The following is a 20,608-nucleotide window of genomic DNA, read 5'->3' on the forward strand; positions in this document are numbered from 1 at the left end:
CGTAGAAGAGCGATCAAGGCTCCCCAGTTTTGCAAATCGCTATCGTTAAGGCTTTTTTAAAAATTATTTTTAAAAAAAAATTGAAAGAGGACAGGGGGAAAGAAGGAAGGAGAGATCCGAGGAGGAACGACGGAGACGGGCGGCGGAGATTTTTTTTTTCCTTTCTGGAATCCAAACTTTGGCAACGGCGAGCCGCGTGGGGGGAGGGGAAAACGGAAGCTGCATCTCTCTCTCTCTCTCTCTCTCTCTCTCTCTCTCTCTCTCTCTCTCTCCAACTTTTAGCGCTGCGAGGAGCCTGATTAGAAACAAGAGGCTCCCCCCCCCATTCACAATTTCTCTTCTCTTCTCCTCGCCCTCTCATTCACGCGCACACACGCACACAAACACACTCCACCTTTCCAGAAGCTTTCGGCAGGGCGTTGAATATAAGGAGGGGGGAAGCATAAGAAAGAGCGGAAGGGAAAAAAAACCTTCCGATCTCAACGTTTGCAAGAGACCCACCAGAGAAAGAAGGTGACTTCTTCTTTTTCGAGGCGTTCCTTTTCCCTGCACGACCGAACCCTCCTTTCCTCCGTCGCTTTCCCCAGAAGTAGCGGCGAAATCTGGCCGAAGTCCTTGCTGCTGCTGCTGCTGCTGCTGCTTTCTCCACCGCCACCCCTTCCTCTTTCGAAACCGACCATTCTTAACATTATAATTCAGTCCTTGTGAAAAAGCGATCGCTGAGGAGGAGGAGGAAGAGGAGGAGGAGAAGGAGCTTCCCAGCCAGGCGCAAAGACACCCTGGCGGGTTCCGGGTGACAAGATGCCTCCTGCTTTCGACTCGGGCGCTGGGACTCTCTGGTGACTCGCCTATGTCACTCTCCGGCACCCCCCGCCCTGGTCGCTCGCCTCCTCTTCGGACGGCCCTCTCGCCTTCCTCTCTCTCTCCTCCTCCTCTTCCTCCCTTTCCCTCCTTCTCTCCTTCTTCTGGGAATCGTGGCCCGACGATGAGCTCGTAAGGGCCGCGCGCTCCAGGATCCAGGACTGCGTCCGGGCAGGCCGCTGGGAGCGAGGCAAGCTGTTGGATGAATCTCTCCATGAGAGAGCCCGTGATTCCTGGGACCAGCATGGCTTACCACCCCTTCCTACCTCACCGGGCGCCGGACTTCGCCATGAGCGCCGTCTTGGGTCACCAGCCGCCTTTCTTCCCGGCTCTGGCGTTGCCCCCCAACGGGGCCGCCGCCCTCTCTCTGCCCGGGGCTCTGGCCAAGCCCATCATGGATCAGTTAGTCGGGGCGACGGAATCCGGGATGCCTTTCTCGTCTCTGGGACACCAAGCCGCGGCTCACCTGAGGCCTTTGAAAACCTTGGAGCCGGAGGAAGAGGTGGAGGACGACCCCAAAGTCCACCTGGAAGCCAAGGAACTCTGGGATCAGTTCCACAAGCGGGGCACTGAGATGGTAATCACCAAGTCAGGAAGGTAAGGGAGATTTGTTCCTGGGCTATGGGAAACTATTGGGGGGGGGGGGTCTTCTCCGTCTCGCCTCCCCCACCTCCGCACACAGCCGTCAACCCATTTCTCTCAAGCTGATTTCCAAGCAAACCAATAGTTTCCACTTGCAAACAAGAAAATAAAAAGCTTAATATGGAATTAGGAAAATATCCAGAAAGCGACAGCTGACCGTGTGTGCTTGCAAAAGCCTTCACCCAACCTCTGAAGGACAATGAGAATACTGTGTGTGTACAATCTATGCAATGCATATAGCGATAGATAGAATACAGATAGATACATAGATAGATAGATACATAGACAGACAGATATCTGCATCCAGGAATCGTGCACACACGCGCAACACTTTATCTGTGCACACCAAAGAGAGAACTGACCGCAGTGTTCGTGGGATATGTGCAATCATATAAAACTGGGCAGAATTTTGCACCGGGAATCTTTTAATAAAAAATGCAATAGCTCCCTTCGTGGCTTTGTTATATCTGTAATTCCCTGCACTTTTTGCTGGGGAGCCAGACCCGTTGGAATGAATGGGGCTTACTTCCAGGCAAAAACATACCCAGACGTAAAAGCAGGCTTTATCCTGCTCAGACTTTCTTTAGCAGTTAAGTCTTTCCACGCTCGAAGCAGATCCAGCCTAGTTACTTCCAAGCCAATCTATTCGGAGGTGGAACTCTTTGACTGGATTTTTAAAAGCACATTTGAACCCTCACCCCCGAAAATAACATTGCTCTTCTGTAAATGTGGATATTTTGAACTCAGGATTTCAACTGCTAGGGAAATCCAGGTGTAGGGCCCGAAATTTGTGGAGCAAGTGAAAATATTCTAGCACTGGACTTGATAATAATACAGAGCGTTTGGAATGAAGGGCTTCCTTGCCCCGTAAAAAGTTTGTAAGCTGTACTTAAAACTTATTTAAGAGCTATATGGCAGATTATGTATTTTCCCTAAACGACCACTCACAAATTACGAATAGTCGTAATTTCTATAGAAACAATTGCCATTATTTCATTCCAACGCAGAAAGTGAAAATTTAACCCTGATGCAGAGTCCTCAGGTTCACATTTACGATGCCAGGTTCATTTTAAACTGCTTTAAAAAAAAAATAATCAAGTCCCCAAGACGGCTGAAAAAAAGTAAGGAGACTTTGGATCTGTGGCCAAAGTTTCCCCCCCAAGAAGGCTTATCTACTGTTTGCTTTCTTATTTGGGCAGCTACTTTGTAAGGAGGCTTTGCAGACTTCAACAGCTCGCTACAACAAAATCACACGTCTTTGCAATTTGGAAATCAACTTAAGGATCTGGGGAAGGGGTGGCAACCATCTTCCAAGCTCTCCAATATCGTTGGCCTTGGACTATTGTTGCACGCTAAATACTACGGATCTGCGTCTCCCTCCATGCCCAAACCAAAGGAGATTATTTTGCGACTTTTTTTTATAAAAAAAGAATTAAAATGGAATATCCACAAAAGATTCCTATTATCATTTTTATTTTGCACAATAGCAACCAGTCGAGAGAATATGAGAGTATAGTTCCTTGCTAAGGTTGGGGGTGGGTGAGGATACTTTTGCACAAGAATATGCGGCTGAGTGATACGCTAAGACGATTCTCTCTTTTTAAAAAAATTATATTTATATATTTTACTATAAGTAAAATCTTTGCCTTCTTTGTTTTGTGCTCTGTCTGTCTCTGTCTCTAGGAGAATGTTTCCACCCTTTAAAGTGAGGTGTACTGGCCTGGATAAGAAGGCCAAATATATTTTGTTGATGGACATAGTGGCGGCTGACGATTGTAGATATAAATTCCACAATTCCCGGTGGATGGTGGCCGGGAAAGCCGACCCTGAAATGCCAAAGAGAATGTATATCCATCCAGATAGCCCGGCGACCGGAGAACAGTGGATGTCTAAAGTCGTGACTTTCCACAAACTTAAACTGACTAATAACATTTCGGACAAACACGGATTTGTGAGTGATTTTTAATTTCCCCCCCTGTAACGTAGCGTTTTAATTTCCCCCCCTGTAACGTAGCGTCTTTAAACGCCGCCCCCGCTCACAAACACCACGCGTTTAAAACAAAGCAAAACATATATTTGCAAGGTGGAGAGATCAGCTTAGATCGACCCTGGGTCACGCTGCAGGGATTGGTGGGTGGGAAACCTATTCGCTGAAAAAGCTTTGCAGAGGCCCAAAAAGACTGACGTTTGATTTCGATCCCTTCCAGATTTCTAAAGGAAGGGAGGGGGGCGAGAAATGACTTCATATTTGGGCACTTTGGCCGATCTGCTTATAATAATATCATAATTGGTTTCTGTGTGCATGTGTTTCAGGGAGGGAAAGCGGGGAGGCATCGCAGGATGAGGGTAAACGTTCCCTTTCCAATGTTATAAATCTAATTAGGAAACTTCCGGGGCAAAAAAATATATCCTGCACTCTTGCTCCGATTCAGCTCTAAATGGGCAGGATCCGAACTCTAGTTAAATCGCAGGGAGGGAGAGTAGGGGGGAAAAGCAGCTTAACTCCAGGAAATCTGGGGTTTGTTTTATAACTTTTCTAGGGCAAAACTGATTTAAGAGCCAGCCAGTTGCAGAATTGGGGGGGGGGAGGACACAGGGTGCAGATAAAAAATAGGGAGGTGGAGGAGAGAAGAGGAAGAAGGGATGACAGAAGATAAATACACCTCCCCACCACCAAAAAAAAACCCACCCCAAACCACTCAAATTAAAATAAATTTCTTTGGGATTCCAGCCGGATTTTATCCCTCTCCTAACCGACTTAGACCCATGTCTAAGCTCGGGTCGCTTTACAGTATTATTATTATTTCCTTTCCTCCATTCACACCCCTGTCTGTGTACAGATAGGAAAGGGAACTTTCGGGCAAGGCAGCTCCTCCAGCGAAGTGCAGAAAATGAGGTCATTCCTTCTGGCGAGGTTTTCTTGGGAAGGAAAAAGGAAGAAACGGGGAGATCCTCGTTTCAGCTTGGCTGGCCTTGGCTGATCTTCCTGAAAAGCCTCAGCTCTCTGCCCCCCCCCCCCCCGCCGCCCTTGGCCCGCTTGGAGCTTGCTCAGAAAACCACTCCGCTCCCTCGCGCTTCCTTTACATCTCCTCGCCAGTCAACTAATGACCCGGGCTTAGCTCTCTCTCCTACTGGGTTGGAAGACAATTATTATGATTGGTAGTATTATTTTAAAGCAAAATATTTCCAAGCAACGGTGGTTCTAGATGTGTAGAAGGAAGGGAGGAGAGAAAGAAAGAAAGAAAGAAAGAAAGAAAGAAAGAAAGAAAGAAAGAAAGAAAGAAAGAGAGAGGGCGGCTAGGATTTGGAGGCCTAAATCCAGGCTTTGCTGATGTTCCTCCTTTCGTTTTGACGGAGTCTGGATGTGCCTGCTTGTCTGTCTGTCTCTGACCCGCCCCCTCCCGCACCCGCAGACCATATTGAACTCCATGCACAAGTACCAGCCTCGGTTCCACATCGTCCGGGCCAATGATATTCTGAAACTGCCTTACAGCACCTTCCGCACTTACGTTTTCCCCGAGACAGAATTCATTGCGGTGACTGCGTATCAGAACGATAAGGTAAGAAAGAGTCGCTGTGGAATGCATTTAAGGGAATGAGGTGGAGCGGTGGGTAGGGGGTGGCGAGAGAGGTGGGTGATCTTGAGCCTCTGATCGTTATCTGATTTGGCATTAATGGCTTAGGAAAAAATTGGGCCTTGCCTCCTAGCGCCCCCCCCCCCAATATCACTTCGGCCACTTTAGAAAGAAAGTTAAAAGAAGGAATTAAAATTGTTCTAATTTTCGATATTCGGTGTATCCAGAGAAAACTAGTAAGAGGTGATGGAGAGGAAAATAGATGTGTTTGTAGTGTGAGAGAAAGAGAGAGCGCTTTAAAAAGATATCCGACTTTCTCTTTCGGTGTGCAAATGTGATTTTCGAGGAAACAGAACCCTAATCAGAGCATACATTAGTTTACTTAAAAATACAACAAGGACAGGGGCAACCAGGCTCCCAAATGTAGGTCTGGTTCATATTATCCACCCCCCCCACTTTATACTGCAGTGTTTTTATTAATAGTTTTGGAGTAGGGTTGGTTTTTTTAAGGGGCAGGGGAAAGAAATATGCTTTTAGCACCTAGCAGCGTTTAATTAGAAGGACATGGCCCATTCTGATTTGAGGATGCGGTGGGGATAGAGGTGTAGTTGTTAAAGATACCCTATCCTCAGATATCACCAAGGCTCCTGTTTGCGGGAGACCGCCTTGCCCACCAAAGTGGTCTAAACTGGGAGCCTGGCGCGGTCTAAATTTATGGTAATGAATTCAAGGCGAAGGACCCGGGAGACTTCGACTAGCCAGCCTTAGTTTCATTTCATTTTTATCCCCCCCCCTCGCTGTAAATTAGTACTTTTGGTATTTGGATTCCCAAACTCGAGTGCGGTGGTTTATGGAGCTTTGGCAGCGCTGCAAGATGGAAACCCCAGTGTGTACTTTGAATGTGTGTGTGTGCCTCCGCGCGCGCGCGCGCTTAATTCTCCTGGCCGAGCTCCTTGGACACTTTAGTTCTCCTGAAATCAATGTGGCTCGTGCCTGAACACAGGATCGCGGTGGAAGTTGGCAGGATATGGTGTTGGACGAAAGCGTGTGCTTTGGAGATGGGAGGGAGAGGGATCTGATGCCGTGTTTCTGCTCCTGTTGGGAAATCGAGGCTTGGCTTGAGGAGGCCCCACGAAGAAGTCAAACGTGCTAGGGACTAGCCGCTTAACAGAACTTTTGTTTGATACGATCGCCGAGGTGTGTTGGGGAGGGAGAGACAAAGGAGGCTCGCTCTCCTCTGGGGCGAGCGGATCTCGCTTGACTGAATTAGCCCCGTGCTCGGCCCGCGGAAGCCTTTCTCGTCCCCGTTCGAGCGGGAAGCCCCTTGTCCGACTGCCCTGCAGTGGCGTGTGAAAGCGGTGTTGTAATGGAGCCAAAGGCCCCCTCTTTCCTGGCGTTATCTCGAGCGATCTCTCGCAAGAGGGCAGAGAACCCGCATTCCAGCGCTCACCTAGGCGGCCCCCGTCGCCTTCATTAAGCACTTTCTGAGCAATTGGAAGGTAATGGATTGACTCCCTGACATGGGTCCCTTTCTTGCGTTTTGCTCCTGTTTTTTAATCGCTGGGGGAACAGATCCCAGGGTCTGGCGAAAGGAGTCAGGGGAGGTGTGTGTGTGTGTGTGTGTGTGTGAGAGAGAGAGAGAGAGAGAGAGAGAGAGAGAGAGAGAGAGAGAAAGAGAAAGAAAGAAAGAAAGAAAGAAAGAAAGAAAGAAAGAAAGAAAGAGAGAGACAGGAGGGACAGTGAGATTCATATTACACACATGTAATATTTTATATTATGTTATGGTATTATATAGCAAATAATATTGTATACATATGACATGCACTGTGGCAGTATTTAACCCCCACCCATCCCCATCTCAAAAGGTCTCTGCACTTCTGCAGAAAATGGATAATGCATGTTTAATCCTTAGCATGTCCCACTGCGCTCAATGGGTATCCCTTCAAACTAAGGGTGCAGAGGACTGTAGCCTAAACTTAGAAAGGGGAGAGCGTGAGATCAAAACTTTGGGTTCATCTTCCCACCCAAAGGGACAGCCCGGTATCTCCTGCTTTAAAAGAGGTGGCAGCAATGATTTCAAAAATTAAGCAGGTGCCGAACTTTGTGCACCCAGTGATTTCTTTGAAAGCCGAAAGCGCTGGACATGGGCCGGATCCTTGACGGGAGAAAAAGGCATTGCAGTCTTGAAAAGGAAAGGAAAAAGCAACAACGTGCAGATGTTGATTTCCTCCCACCCATCCTTTTAAGAGTTTGCAGAGGTGAGGGGGAGCAACATGCCTGTAATATGTTTGCATAGTATTTATTCAGAGCTCGGCCCCCCTCCTCAACCTCCAGCACTGCACGCACACACGCACACACAAGCACGTGGCCCGTGGACGGTAATTACATAAAGTATTTTATTATAGCAAGCGGGTGACCACCATTCCTTTGCGGTTTAATTATGGCAGGTAAAGAGTTGAAACTGAAACATAACTTTAATGGATAGCCAGGGCGGCACGTTCCACTCATTCCTCCTCCAGGGTTCCCCCCTCAACACACACACACACTAAGGCTGAGGCAACCAGCCACAAGAATTGGACTGGCAGAGGTGCATGAAAATGGTCTTTCATGCTGCCTTGTAGGGGGGGGGGGATAGTCCTAGGATCCTGGGCTCTTGGCTGTAACAATGTCACATGGTTCAGTTTGTGGGTCTTCTGCTAAGGGTGTTGCTTGGGGCTTTTGGAAAGAAACGTTGAGGCATAGTTTGGGATGAAAGCTGTTGAGGCCCCCTGCATTATTCCCCTTGCTTTGAGTAAGGGCATGCATGGGAGAACTACCCCTCCTGGGTTGGACTATGAAATTAGAGGTTCAATAGGCTGGAAAATAACCTTTATTTTCTGTGCTTGGATCACACCCTTCCTCCATTCAGGGTTTCACCACCTCAGAAAGCTGCCTTATTTATAGAGTCAGGCCGTTGGTCCAGCCACCTCAGTGTTGTCTACACTGACTGGCAGCTGCTCTCCAGGATTTCTGACCGGGAGTCCCGGGGATTGAACCTGGGACCTTCTGCACGCAAAGCAGTTGTTCTCCCACTGAACTAAGGCATTTCGCTTTGATCCTTGCGTGCAGTAAATCGCACAGAGAGCTGGTTACTTCCTAAGCAAGTTTTCTCCTGGTTTCCAGAGTCAAATATTTAGGACCAGGATCTTTCCCTGCACCTTTTCCAGCACCCCAACCATTACACCATGCCCCCCTGAAAATCTGGGTCCACTTCGAGATTCCGTTCTTACGCATTTTTTCATTTCTTTTCTTTTTTTCTCCTTTCTTTTTTTATGTAAAAATAGATAACTCAGTTAAAGATCGACAACAACCCATTTGCCAAAGGCTTTCGAGACACGGGGAATGGGAGGCGAGAGAAAAGGTAAGGGGGGCTGTCGCAGTAGAGTGTGGGGTGTCTGTCCAACTTGCTATTAGTGTGTTCAGTCTGGTTTTGAAATGCTCCTATTGTAGGGTTCGTCCAAGGATCTTTAAAGCACACAACTCTCGTTGGGATGAGTGTTGGTGGAGGGAGGGAGGGTTCCTAGCCTTAGTGGAATCTTTTTTTAGAAAGTGATATTTGTAAACGCCCAAAGGTGTGTTCACTGCCACCCAAGGGAGACGTACACAGCTTAGGACACGTGTTTGCCATTGTCGAAATGTGGAACCCAAGAGGCTGTGGAGAGGGAGTGGCTGGCAGTAGTTTACCCAAAGCCATATTCTAATGAGACGTTGCACTAACCTGATCCTGCATGCATTTAAATTGAAGTAAGCCTTGAGTTCCTTCCAAGGGGTGTTTTAACAGCAGGTAGTGTCAGTGAAGAGGAAAACAAGCATCTCTTAGCCTTTCTTAGAGTTAAAGGAGCTTTCCTGTGTGTGTTATCTTTGCACAATACACATTCAGGGCAAGGTAATTGGGTGTGGCTATTTGTTTTGGAAGGCACTCTTCAAAGGCAAATATTTCTATGTTTTGAGCAATGAGCAAAAAAATGTCAAGTTAAAAAAAAATAATTCCCCTAAAATCCGCAATGACCCAGCCTGTATTTCGAAGCCCCATTTAAGACCTCCTTATTTAAAATTCCTCCTTTCCATTTTAAAACCAATTGCTTCATTTCGACTTGAAAGGTGCCCAGTATTTAATTTTGATTTTACAGACACTCATACATTTAGGGATCAGGGAGAGAGCTGGCTCCTGCAAGCATTATTCATAATTCCTCTCTTCAAATTAAAAATAAACTGAACAATAACTTCCTAGTAGCCATTAAAAAGTCAGATATCCCAGGAATAGTCCAGCAACTTGGAATAGCTGATTGCTGCTGGGCTATGGTTGCCCAAAACTCACCCAACCCAGCTCAACTCTTCATTTAGTCACAGATTTGCTCTGCCTCCACCCCTCAAGAACCCATTTTTCACTCTTCCCAAACTCTGAGGAGATCAGCTGCCCCCTATCAGATGTTTAGTTTCTCTAAGCATTTGTGGATTTCTGAGATTACATCTAGACATGAAGAAGAATAATAATATCATATTGAGGTTGTCCTTGCCATGCTCTGATGGCAACTCATTCAAGTTCTTCCCTTCAAAGCTCTACCTAAACACTTCCCCTTGGAAAAGGAATGGAATTCTTTCCCAAAGAACTGTCTTTGGCTTCCAGAATCCCAGCTCCAAACCCGAAACTTGAAATTCTCTTACTCCTAGAGAAACCCGCCTTCTTTCCACTGAACTGACGCCAAAGGCCCTTTGATCTTCAGAAAGTCTTGTTGACCTTTGGGGGCATCGTCTGAAGTAAATAACACTGTGGTGCTCAAAGCCCCTTTCTTAAAACAGGCTGACTTGCCTAGAAACCCTTTGCGACTCTAGTGCCAGGCCAGTAGGCTGGGCAAGCCTGGCTTCGATGATAAGCATATCCGCAGGGATCACAACCATATTTATTGATTTTATTTAAAAAATCCTGTTTGATTCCATTGGACGTCTTTCCTCGTCCATTGGCCTGAATGGGGCACCAGCTGATTTTTTCTTTTGTAAACAGTCTTTTGCGGTGCCAGCTGATTTGATTTAGAGAGGTATTATGGTCTGGAGCGAGTGGTATGTGTTCGAGAGTTTCCTCCCTTCTCCAGCGACTTTTAAACCAACCAACTTTTCTCCAGGAAGCAACTGACCCTCCAGTCCATGCGAGTCTATGATGAGAGGCAGAAGAAAGAAAATGGGACGTCGGACGAGTCCTCAAGTGAGCAGACAGCTTTCAAATGCTTTGCCCAGTCAACCTCCCCTGCAGTATCGACTGTGGGCACATCTAATCTCAAAGGTGAGGTAGCTCCCTACTTGCCTTTGCCCCTCCCCCCACTCCCTGTGCACTCCCCCTCCCATTTTCCTCCCCCCTCCTTTCTATTTCTCGGTTATTACCATTTCCAGAGGGTTTTTTTTGGTGGGGGGAGGCAGCATTTGAAGGGAGTTTGGCTGAAGATCAGCCTCCGGTTGGAAAGAGGGGGGAAAAAGTTTCGAAAAATAAAATAAACCCAATTTTGAAACTGCTCCAGACATTTTTAAATAGGAGGGGGGAAAACACTTTTCTCCTTTCCGCCCTGTATCTATATTTCTTCTGTGGTTTGAGCAGAGTCAGCCAAAACTGACTAAAGCTTCGGAGCAAAGGCAGACCACGGGGCAAAAGTTCAAAACTGCAACCAGTCCATTCATAACCATATTGGAATTTCTGAATAAGGGCGGGGGGGGGGGGGGGGGTGGCGGAACCCTGCAACCAATCCATTCATGTGCATATTGGAATTTCTTGTTAAGGTGGAGGGGAAACCCCTGCAACCAATCCATTCAAAACCTTACTGGGATTTTGCAACAAGGGAAAAGACAGACAAAAAAATTTCTCCATTTAAAAAATCAACAAATTTCCTATGCTTTTGAGGACAACGCTTCGTCAGACTCATTTCATCAGACTCAGTGTGTTGTAGTGGTTAGAGCACTAGACTGGAATCTGGGATACCAGGGCACTCCTATATCCCCCCCCCCCTCAGCCAGGAAGCTTGCTGGGTGACCATGGACCAGTCACTTTCTCTCAACCTAGCCTACCTCACAGGGTTGTTGTGCGGATGAAATGGGGAGGGGGTGAATTGCATGCGTCACCTTGAGCTGCCTGGAGAAAATGTGGGAAATTAATGTCATAAAGTGTGCATGCATTTCACAAGTCTTTAAGATACCGCAAGGCTCTTTGAAGCTTTGGGTTCAAGATGCTAATATAGCTAGCTCCCTATAAGATTTTACGAAAAGGCTCCCTTTTCCTGACTCTAAAGGAGAACGGGCAGGAGGCACAGCCTGGGTCAAATTATCTCTCCTGTTTTCCCTTCATTCCACAAACCTATGGGCTGTAATGGGAGTTAAGCGGCTTCCAAGGAATCCTACATTTGCATGCGTACATAAAAGTCTTCAAGTTACTTTAGGCAGCCCATTTTATCCCCACTTTGGTGGAAGGAAGCCCCATTGAATTCAATTGGGTGTCCTGAGTAGTGTTCCAGCGGTCTTCTCAAGCAAGCGTGCATAGGATTGCAGCCTTAGAAATGCATACTTTTGAAAGCCCTGGGCTTTGCCATGCTCTTGTCAGATGGAATGCACCCTTTTTTTCTTTTTAACCCCCTCATTTGTTACCAAAAAAATTGCTTGAACTTTGTTTCTCTCAGGGGCCTGCCCTGTGAAAGCAGAAAACAAATGGCAGGGGATTTTAAGCTCATGTAAGCAGGCCCTGTGTCTGAGGCTAGAGAGAAGCCAGACCCTAAACGTTTAACTTTCCCTTGCGTTGGGAGAAGGAGGCAAGATGTTCCAACAGAGCACAGAAGAGGGGAATAAAAACCTGGGAGAAATAAAAGCTGGGGAATTAATATGATCCTCCTCCTGCCCCCAAGCCTCTCCTCTCCTCTCTCCCTCACCCACTTCAGTTGGACGTTTATTGTGGAAACAAGGAGATAAAGTGAGCCTGGATACCAGACGGGAGGGAGAATAGGCTTACTTGCGTGTATCAACCTAACATTTGGGAAGCTCAGCTCCAAACAAGTCTGTTTGAATTCGTCTAGAAGTCCTTACTTCAGAGGCGGTAAACATGATGGAACGCTTCACCAAGGGGTGGGGAAGGAAGAAGGAATTCCAACGAATAAAAAAATGTTTAGGTTAGGGGAACCGGCAAGGCTAGAACCGCGATGGGCTACTTTTCTACCTGCAGAGATTCCCCCCCCCCTAAGATGGTGGACTGAACTGAAGTCAACTGGTGATAGCTCAGCTAAAGTCTTTAGGAATAGTCAATATATATATATATATATAAGATTTAGTGGAGTGGAGGGTGTATATTCCAGGCCAGACAGAAGGCTGGCAGGGTAAGTGTGCTTGTGTGTATGCATTTGTGTCTGTGTATGTGCGCACACACACACATACATGCTCTTGGAATCAGTATTTTATTTGCATTGAGCTGTGCCTCCAAAACTAGAGGGGTTCAGCTCCAAGAGGTTCGTCCTGGACCTCCCAGGAGAAGGGGCGCCTGGCTGAGCAACGGCTCCATCGTATTTGCTCTCCGACTGACCCTCTCCCTTCTTTCCGGCCCCCAGATCTGTGTCCCAGCGAGGGGGAAAGCGACACGGAAAGCAAAGACGACCCCTCGGAGGCTAACGACTCCTCCGGGAAGATCTCCACCACCACGGCTGCCATTGCCACCAACAGCAGCTCCTCGGGCTCCGGAGGAGGAGGAGACCCACGGGAGAAGAGCAGCCCCTCCAAAGTGACCCTCTTCCCCCCTGACTCGGCAGGCGGCAGAGGCAGCCGGGAGAGCGCCCCCAAGGCTGCCGCAGACTCAGCTCGGCGCAGCCCGGCCACCATCTCCTCCAGCACCCGGGGCCTCGACGGGGAGGAGGTGAAAAGCCCCTCGAGGGAGGACTGCAGGGGCCTGGCCAAGGAGCCCTTCGCCCCGCTGACGGTCCAGACGGACAGCGCTGCCCACCTCGCCCACCAGGGCCACTTGTCCAACCTGGCGTTCTCCCATGGCCTAGCCGGGGGGCAGCAGTTCTTCAACCCGCTGAGCAACGGGCACCCTCTGCTCCTCCACCCCAGCCAGTTCGCCATGGGCGGCGCCTTCTCCAGCATGGCCGGGATGGGCCCCCTGCTGGCTACAGTCTCCGGGGCCTCGGCAGGAGTTACCGGGCTGGACAATACCGTGATGGCCACGGCGGCGGCTCAGGGATTATCCGGAGCGTCAGCGGCGGCTGCAGCGGCGGCGGCGGCTTTACCTTTTCATCTGCAACAGCACGTCCTGGCCTCTCAGGTAAATTATTGCGGTGGATGTGTAGAATTATTTTATTTTTTTGCCCGTGTGTGAGTTCTCCCCTCACTAAGGCAGAAGCTATTTGGGAGTCTATTGAGGCAGATCATTACCCGGGAGTTCCCCTTTCTCCCCGCCCCCGCCCCCATTCTTTGTCTTGTCCATTGGAGCCAACTCCTAGGGGTCGAGGGGTCTTCACCCCCCAATAAAATATTTGAGGGGGCCTCCCGAAAGTTGATAGGCATTGCCATTCAAACGGTGTCCGTGCGTGGCATGTGATCTATTATGTGATCTATTATGCGGGGCAGGGCTTACTTGCCCCCCATGGGCGTAGCCAGGATTTATTTGTTTGAGGGGGGGCTTTATGTTCGGGGGCAGAACCAAATTATCAGCGACACAATTGGTCAGTTAGTTAAGTATTTTTTTTTATTTACTTACTTGATTGGGGTGGAGCAACTGCCCCCCTTCAGCCCATGGCTACTCCCATCCCCCCCGTGTTTTATTCAAGTTGGCACCCCCGTCTTGTTCCAACAACAATCCTCTAATGGATTTCAGGCGAAGGGTCATAGCTGGGCGGTAGAGCATCGGGTTTGCATGCGCAAGACTTTAGGTTCCATTCCTGCATCTCCGGGTAGCGCTGCCTGAACTCTTGAAAAGGCGCTGCCAGTTAGGGTAGGCAGTCCTGATGTAGGTGCCCCAATGGGAGGCCTGCATTTCTCAGTGGCAGAGCGTCTGCAGAAAGTCCTGGGTTCAATTCCTAGTTTGTGAAGGTAGGGCCAGGAAGTATACCCCGCCCGAAGCTCTGGAGAGCAGCTGCCAGTCAGTGTAGACAATAGGGAGCTAGATGGACTAAGGGTCTGATTCTGCATAAGACAACTCCCTGTGTTCCATTGCTCCTGCGATGGTGGTCCTAAGGAGTGAGCTAGAGGAAGATTATTGTGTGTATCTGTTTTAGCAGACTCTTCGGTGACATGTTTAAAAGAGTTCAGATGGATTCTTTATTCGCAGAAGAGAGAAAAGTATGCAAGCGTGCCCTGTCACTCTCACCTTCCCACTCACTGCTAAAACCATATACACCAAAGCCATTTCAGATCAGACTTTTTAAAGCTTCGGCTTTCAAATTCTGCGCGTGTGTGCGCGTTCCTGGAGTTTCTTTTTAAGGGTATTATTATTATTATTAATTTATTTATTTCCCTCTTTTTAAATAACCTCTAAGGAACTCCGGGCAGCCTAGGTGGGTTATTCTATTCCATCCTCACAACAACCCTGTGAGGAAGGAGACAGAGGGAGAGAGCTGCAAGTTCAGCCCGTGAATATTATGACCGAGAGAGGGGATTTGAGTGCAGCTCTTCTCTGGCAAAGGCTGGTATCAGAGGGAAAGCGAGGTGCTTCGTTTACTGACTATATTTAAAGGGTTTTTTTTTTGTTTAATTTCAACACTCTCACGTGCACACAAACGCCCTAGCTCTCTCCCCAACACAAACGCGCTCTCTCTCATACACACGTAAACTGAAGCTCAACAGGCGTTCGTCAGGATGAGGGAAAGGGCATATAGGGAATCGACGGCAGAACATCCACCTATATCTCATACAAGGGTTCTCTGGAGCTCTTGAATAGGACAGCCCATCCTCCATAGCTCTCTCCGACCACATTTTACAAGCTAAAGAGTTTTTGACTCGCTTGAAAGCGATGCCAACATTTCCTTTCCCAAAAGGCGTTTTGTCCGAGAGAGAGGGAGGGAAAGCGCAGAGGCTTTTCTATCTCTCTCTCTCCAACCCCCCCCCCCGTCTCTTTCCTCTCGAGGTGTTGACTCCCGCGGTTGGAATGGCAGCTGAGGGTGCTCAGCACCTTGAGAAGACAGATGATTGAAAAGGGATATTTTAAATAAATGGAGCTCCAGCTTGGCTCCGGGCCCTCGCGCTTCGAACTGCTGGTCCCGGCGCCAGGGAATGAAACGGCGCTTGGCTGAGAACCGCGTCTCGGAGGCTCTCCGGGGCTGGTTACTGCGTTTTCCCACGTGCATGGCGGCGTGGGGGGCGGGGAGGGAGGGGACACACAAACACACACACTCCCCTTGGTTCCTAACGGAACCTCGCTTTCCGTTTTCGCCTAGGTTGGTATTTGTTATGTGTTTGGGCGCATGTGTTTCCTTGCCTGTTTTCTTGCGCCAACGTGTACCTTTAACTGTGCCAACTACTGACCCGGCCGCTGCTTTTCTTGCAGGGCTTGGCTATGTCCCCCTTCGGAAGCCTTTTCCCTTACCCGTACACCTACATGGCAGCCGCAGCCGCCGCCTCGACAGCAGCCACCAGCTCCGTCCACCGCCACCCGTTCCTCAGCGCGGTGCGCCCTCGCCTGCGCTACAGCCCTTACTCCATCCCGGTGCCCTTACCGGACAGCAGCAGCCTTCTCACCACAGCCCTGCCCTCCATGGTCGGCGGGGCGGAAGGCAAAGCGGGCGCCTTGGCATCCAGCCCGGCCTCGGGAGCCTTGGACTCCGGCTCCGAGCTGAACAGCCGCTCTTCCACCCTCTCCTCCGGCTCGGCCGTCTCGCTGTCGCCCAAGGTTGACAAGGAAGCCACCAGCGAGCTGCAGAACATCCAGCGTCTAGTGAGTGGCTTGGAATCGAAAGGCGACAGAGCCCGGAGTGGGTCGCCCTAGAGGTGGGGAGAGGAGGAAGGTCCCCTCGCAGATAAACCTCTCCATCCCCCCACAGTCTCTGGGCTAGGGACCCCTCTTTTCCCTTCCCTCTCCTATTTCTCTGGTCGCCTGCTAGAACTCGCCACTGCCGCTCCCACCTCTGGGTGGGACTGACCAGGCAAGGTTTTGTCCTGGAGGTTGCAGGGGGCGGGCGGGGAGCGACGAGCCTGGAGGCCGCTAACCGGACAGAGGGGGGAGAGAGGTCGCTCTTGGAAGCTGCTATTGTGAACCAGACTGTGGTGTCCACTGGAAGGGCGGTGGTGCGCACGTGGGGTCAGCGGATCCTGGGAGAGGTGACCCCCATGGCCTCCCTCCCTTGTTTGTTTCTACCCCTCTTGACACACAACAAACAGAGATGAAAGGAGAAGACACCGAGGAGTGATCCCCGGTGTGTCCCGCCCCCCTTGCTCCCCCTCAAACGGAGAAATGACTTTTTGCATATCAGTTCAAGCCTGACCACGGCCCATGTCAATCTTTGTTAAAAGAGGGGCGTGTCCCTTTAATACTCGAGTGACGTCTGTCAGCCTCTGTAAGGCTCTGTTTGCATGTTCCATTCTAAGCCTCATTATTTTGGAGTTTTTTTTTAATTAAAAAAAATTGCTTGCTTAAGTTCCAAGGGACTTTTTTTTTTAACCCTCCCCTCCCCCACGTTTATTCTCCTCTTCTTCCCTTAGGAACAATTTAAAATGTAGTTGGAAAGATGAGAATTTTTTTAAAGGGCCGTAATTTCCTTGAAGCGGTTCCCCACTCCCTACCCTCCCCCTTTTACTGTATATGCAATAACAAGGTTTATAAACATAATAAGGAAGAAAAAAGAAAGGAAGAAAGAAGTGGACACTATGGATAAAGTATTTATGTAATTGATGGATAACTTGTAAATAAGTGGCATATGAGTACTCGAAATTAAAAAATTAATTTATTGATATTGTACATATGTCTGTAAATAAGGCCTGACGCTGTCTTCTTTTATCGTTTTCTTTCTCTCTCCAGTTGCTTTCATTTAAAATAAAATAAAATAAAATAAAATCCCTTGAAGAGAATTTAAAACGTATTAAGATAGCAGGAGTCCCTCAGCGAAATATATATATAGTGTTTACATTTGTCATATTTTATTTGGATTCATTATGTCACCGGGGACATAATTTTGGTTGTTTATTTACCGCGGATAGAATGCAAACGGCAAAAATAAAATAAATTTTAGGGCTGGATCAACCGGGAGAGGGAGGGGAAGGAACGATTGTACAGTAGTGGGACTGCTGGGCTCTCTCCCCCTTCTAAAACTGGAAGCGCCGTCTGTAGAAATGGTTGAATAAGTACGTTAATTAATCACCAAAGCACTTCTGAGGCGGGTTTGTAAAAAGAGATAGCGGGAGGGCTGGAATTCTTGCCCAATTTAAAAAGCAAATATCCAGATCGATTCCTCCCTCTCTTCCTCAGTTACGAGATATATTACCGCCACTATTCCAAACTAGTTTTTATTTCTCTCGTGCTATAAATGCTGCCTCTGCTTGGAGGGAGTCCACATTGCCATGCTATGGCTACAAAGTCTGGTTCTAAAAGCTGAGCAAACGAATATATATACTGTATGTAGCTGAAAAGTTCTTAAGGATTTCCTCCCCAGTAATTCCCCCCTCCCTTCTATAAGGAAGCAAAGCCTCTTAAAATCACTAGAATATCAAATTTTTTGCTGTTGAAATCCTTAGGCCTCCGGTTATATGCCCGGGGAGTCTTTGGTTTGGTTTATAAATAACTTAGCGATTTCTTTCAGGGCATTTCTTGACTCAGAATGGCAAAAGTCCGAGAATGGAAGCTCTGTAGGATCCCCACCCCTTTACTGGGGGAATTATATATATATATAACTAAATTCCCGAGGAGAGTGTCTTTCTCGCTTAAAAAAAAAAAGTTTGAAGGACAGCTTTTAAAATTAATAATAATTTGTAAGGTGAATTACTTCCGAGTTAAGATTGTAAATACTCTTACTTGAGAGGCGCAAGTTTTCTTCAAAAGAACCTGACGTCCAGCCTAGTCCTATATTCCGATCGTAGGGCTGCAGTCCTATTATTACATACTTGCCCGGGAGTAAGTCCCACTGAGTTCAATGGGCCTTGTTTCAGAGTAGACCCGTATGTGCGGCTGAACCTTGGAAACTGCAGAGGATGATATGAGTCTCTTCATCCCCGCGTTGGAAAATAAATATAGTTGGGACTGAAAAGTCAAGTGCCTCTTCTTGTTTAATTGTTTGGTCTAAAAGTCTTGCAGAATAAATAGAGAAGAGCTGGGGTGTGTGAGAGAAAGGGAGAAACACCGTTAAAATGGAAACAATAACTTTATCAAAATAAATAAATAAATGGGAGTCTAGGAGGGAAGGGCGGAGAATCAACAAAACTTCAAACTTTTCCCCGGGTATCCAAATCGCGCCTGTATTTATGATTTGGGGCAATGTTTATAGAACGCCAAAGAGTCGCCAATGGAAGCAGCGAAGTCGTGGTTCAGTCGCTGATTCAGTTCTAAGCGACCCTCGCGAAGCCTTTGAAGGTCAGCTTGTGAATGGACAGGCAGATAAGACCGCTCAAGACCGCCGCTCTGTGAGCTCGCCAGCCCCTCAGCAGCCCGCCTTGATAAATTGTTGTTTTTAAGACGAGGCCGGAGAGTCTCTCCACGCCGTCTCCCGTGCGTTTCAACGTGAGCCAGCTGTAAATATTATAAAAGTTCACTTCCACTCTCTATCCTGTTACGTCGCCTCCACTCCCCCATCCTTTCCCCAGCCCTCTCGGAATTGTGTCACTTGGAGATAAACACCAGCCCGGTTGGTGAAAGTTGAATATATACAGCAAGATCTCCATTAACGGCTCCCTCGTTCTCAGCCCCACCGCTCCCCAGTCTCCGAATGGGTGTGTTTCCTCCCCAAATCATTTATAGCACTTGATTTTTTGGCTCTGGAGTTTTGAACAGTGGAGTGTGTGTGGCGAGGTATTGATCTATGTCCCTAACTACTAATAATAATATTAAAGTTCGAAGTTTATGTACCACGCTTTTTGATCACATCCTCGGTCCCTTCGGGAGTTTCAGGGAGGGAGCATGTAAGCGACTGGATCTCGACGAGAGAGCCTCGGCTAGGCAAATATTTATTTCTTTTTAACTCCTGGGGTATCTGTGTCCCTGTCCTTTGCTGTTGGGATTAATTCCCTGAAGAAGATGGCAAATGGAGATCGTCGAAAGCTGTAACCCAACGCACAATTACCTGGGAATCAGCCCCAACGGAAAAGAGGGGGGATTAGCTATCAAGTAAACATACATAAGATGTCTAGAGGTGTATACAGTGAGCAACAACCGGCAGAACAGCCTTGCGGCACTTTGAAGACCAGATTTCCTGTGGCAAAAGCTACTGGGGACAACAGACCGCTTTCTCAGATGCGTGAGGGGTATGGTTTGTAAGGTCACCTCGTTTGCGCGCTTACTTCCAAGTAAACATGCATGGATAGGCGCACTCAGTTTACGAATCCAGTTTCATTCTCATCTGAAGGCTGCAGTCCTCAACTCGCTTCCGAGGTAGTAGCAATCCCATTGAGAACAGCCAGTTACTCTTTTTTTTAATAATGTTTTTAATATCCAGAAACCTCAACAAACTAAACCTCCGCAGCTACAGCCTTCTTTGGCGAGAAATTGACAAAGACCTCAATAAATGGAACAAAACGCAACTTCACCCTCTCACGCAAAATAGCCAGAGTTACTTTTGAATAAACCTGTTTTAGGAGCGCTGTACACACGCACACGTTTCTGATGCTGATTCTATGCCTTCTGCACACACACGCACACATAAACGCGCAGCAGAGCTTCAGTCTCAGACACGGGAGAAGTGCATTAGGGTGCGTATCTAAAGCACCCCCAAATTCTGTTCAAAGGGGGACTAGCGTCAGATTGCTGGGCGTTCTTTAAATGATGGGCAAATGGCGATAGATCTAGAGGAATATAGGCAGCTTGCGAAATCTTGGATCCGTCTGCTCTGCGTGAAGAAGGGTCGGAGATCAAACCAGAATGGATTCCATGAGACCAGTCGCCCCCCTTGGCGAAGGCACGACCATCCCTCTCCCCACGTCCATCAGCTCTCTTGACGTCTATTTCATTTATTTGAAGACTGCGAAACTGCCAGGAGCTGAGCTGGTATGTAGCTACCCCTCTCCTGGGTTCCTATGACTGCTATTGACTAAGAGAGTCTTCAATTCCTTGATTTGGGAAGGGGACGAGAAAACTCCGAAAGGCACGCCGTGGTCATCCAAACTGTCTCTGGTCGCAAATCTCTCGCCTCGAAAAGCAAGTTCTTCCACCTCCTCCCGGGAAAAACACGGGGAAAGTTGCAAAACACCCTCACGCCACTGCGTTCTCGAAAGAACTCGGCCGCAAACTGAGGCGGTTCTTGCCGATAAATGGGTACAGCACGTGTCTGGGATTCTTGGCCCCCTACGAACTAAAACTCACTTCTGTACTTTACTCGTGGGGGGCATGTGAAATAGGG

At 48.2% G+C, this 20,608-nt stretch overlaps 1 protein-coding gene across 1 annotated transcript; it reads left to right on the forward strand.

The window, feature by feature from the left end:
• Nucleotides 1-1,060: 1,060 nt before the first annotated feature.
• Nucleotides 1,061-17,039, forward strand: TBX3 (T-box transcription factor 3). The gene is made up of 7 exons (XM_083590081.1): nucleotides 1,061-1,458; nucleotides 3,187-3,454; nucleotides 4,917-5,063; nucleotides 8,402-8,478; nucleotides 10,238-10,395; nucleotides 12,689-13,398; nucleotides 15,619-17,039. The coding sequence occupies exons 1-7, from the start codon at nucleotides 1,064-1,066 to the stop codon at nucleotides 16,054-16,056; spliced, it is 2,193 nt and encodes a 730-aa protein (XP_083446207.1). The 5' UTR covers nucleotides 1,061-1,063; the 3' UTR covers nucleotides 16,057-17,039.
• Nucleotides 17,040-20,608: the final 3,569 nt, after the last annotated feature.

Source organism: Podarcis filfolensis, assembly GCF_964270895.1.
Source record: "Podarcis filfolensis genome assembly, chromosome: 16".
Lineage (NCBI taxonomy): Eukaryota > Metazoa > Chordata > Lepidosauria > Squamata > Lacertidae > Podarcis > Podarcis filfolensis.

Excerpts from the sequence above, each read along its gene's own strand:
- TBX3 (XM_083590081.1), top strand. The coding sequence starts at position 1,064 with ATGAATCTCTCCATGAGAGAGCCCGTGATTCCTGGGACCAGCATGGCT. Across the intron at positions 1,459-3,186 it reads GTAATCACCAAGTCAGGAAG|GAGAATGTTTCCACCCTTTA; the intron begins GTAAGGGAGATT and ends CTCTGTCTCTAG. Across the intron at positions 5,064-8,401 it reads CTGCGTATCAGAACGATAAG|ATAACTCAGTTAAAGATCGA; the intron begins GTAAGAAAGAGT and ends ATGTAAAAATAG.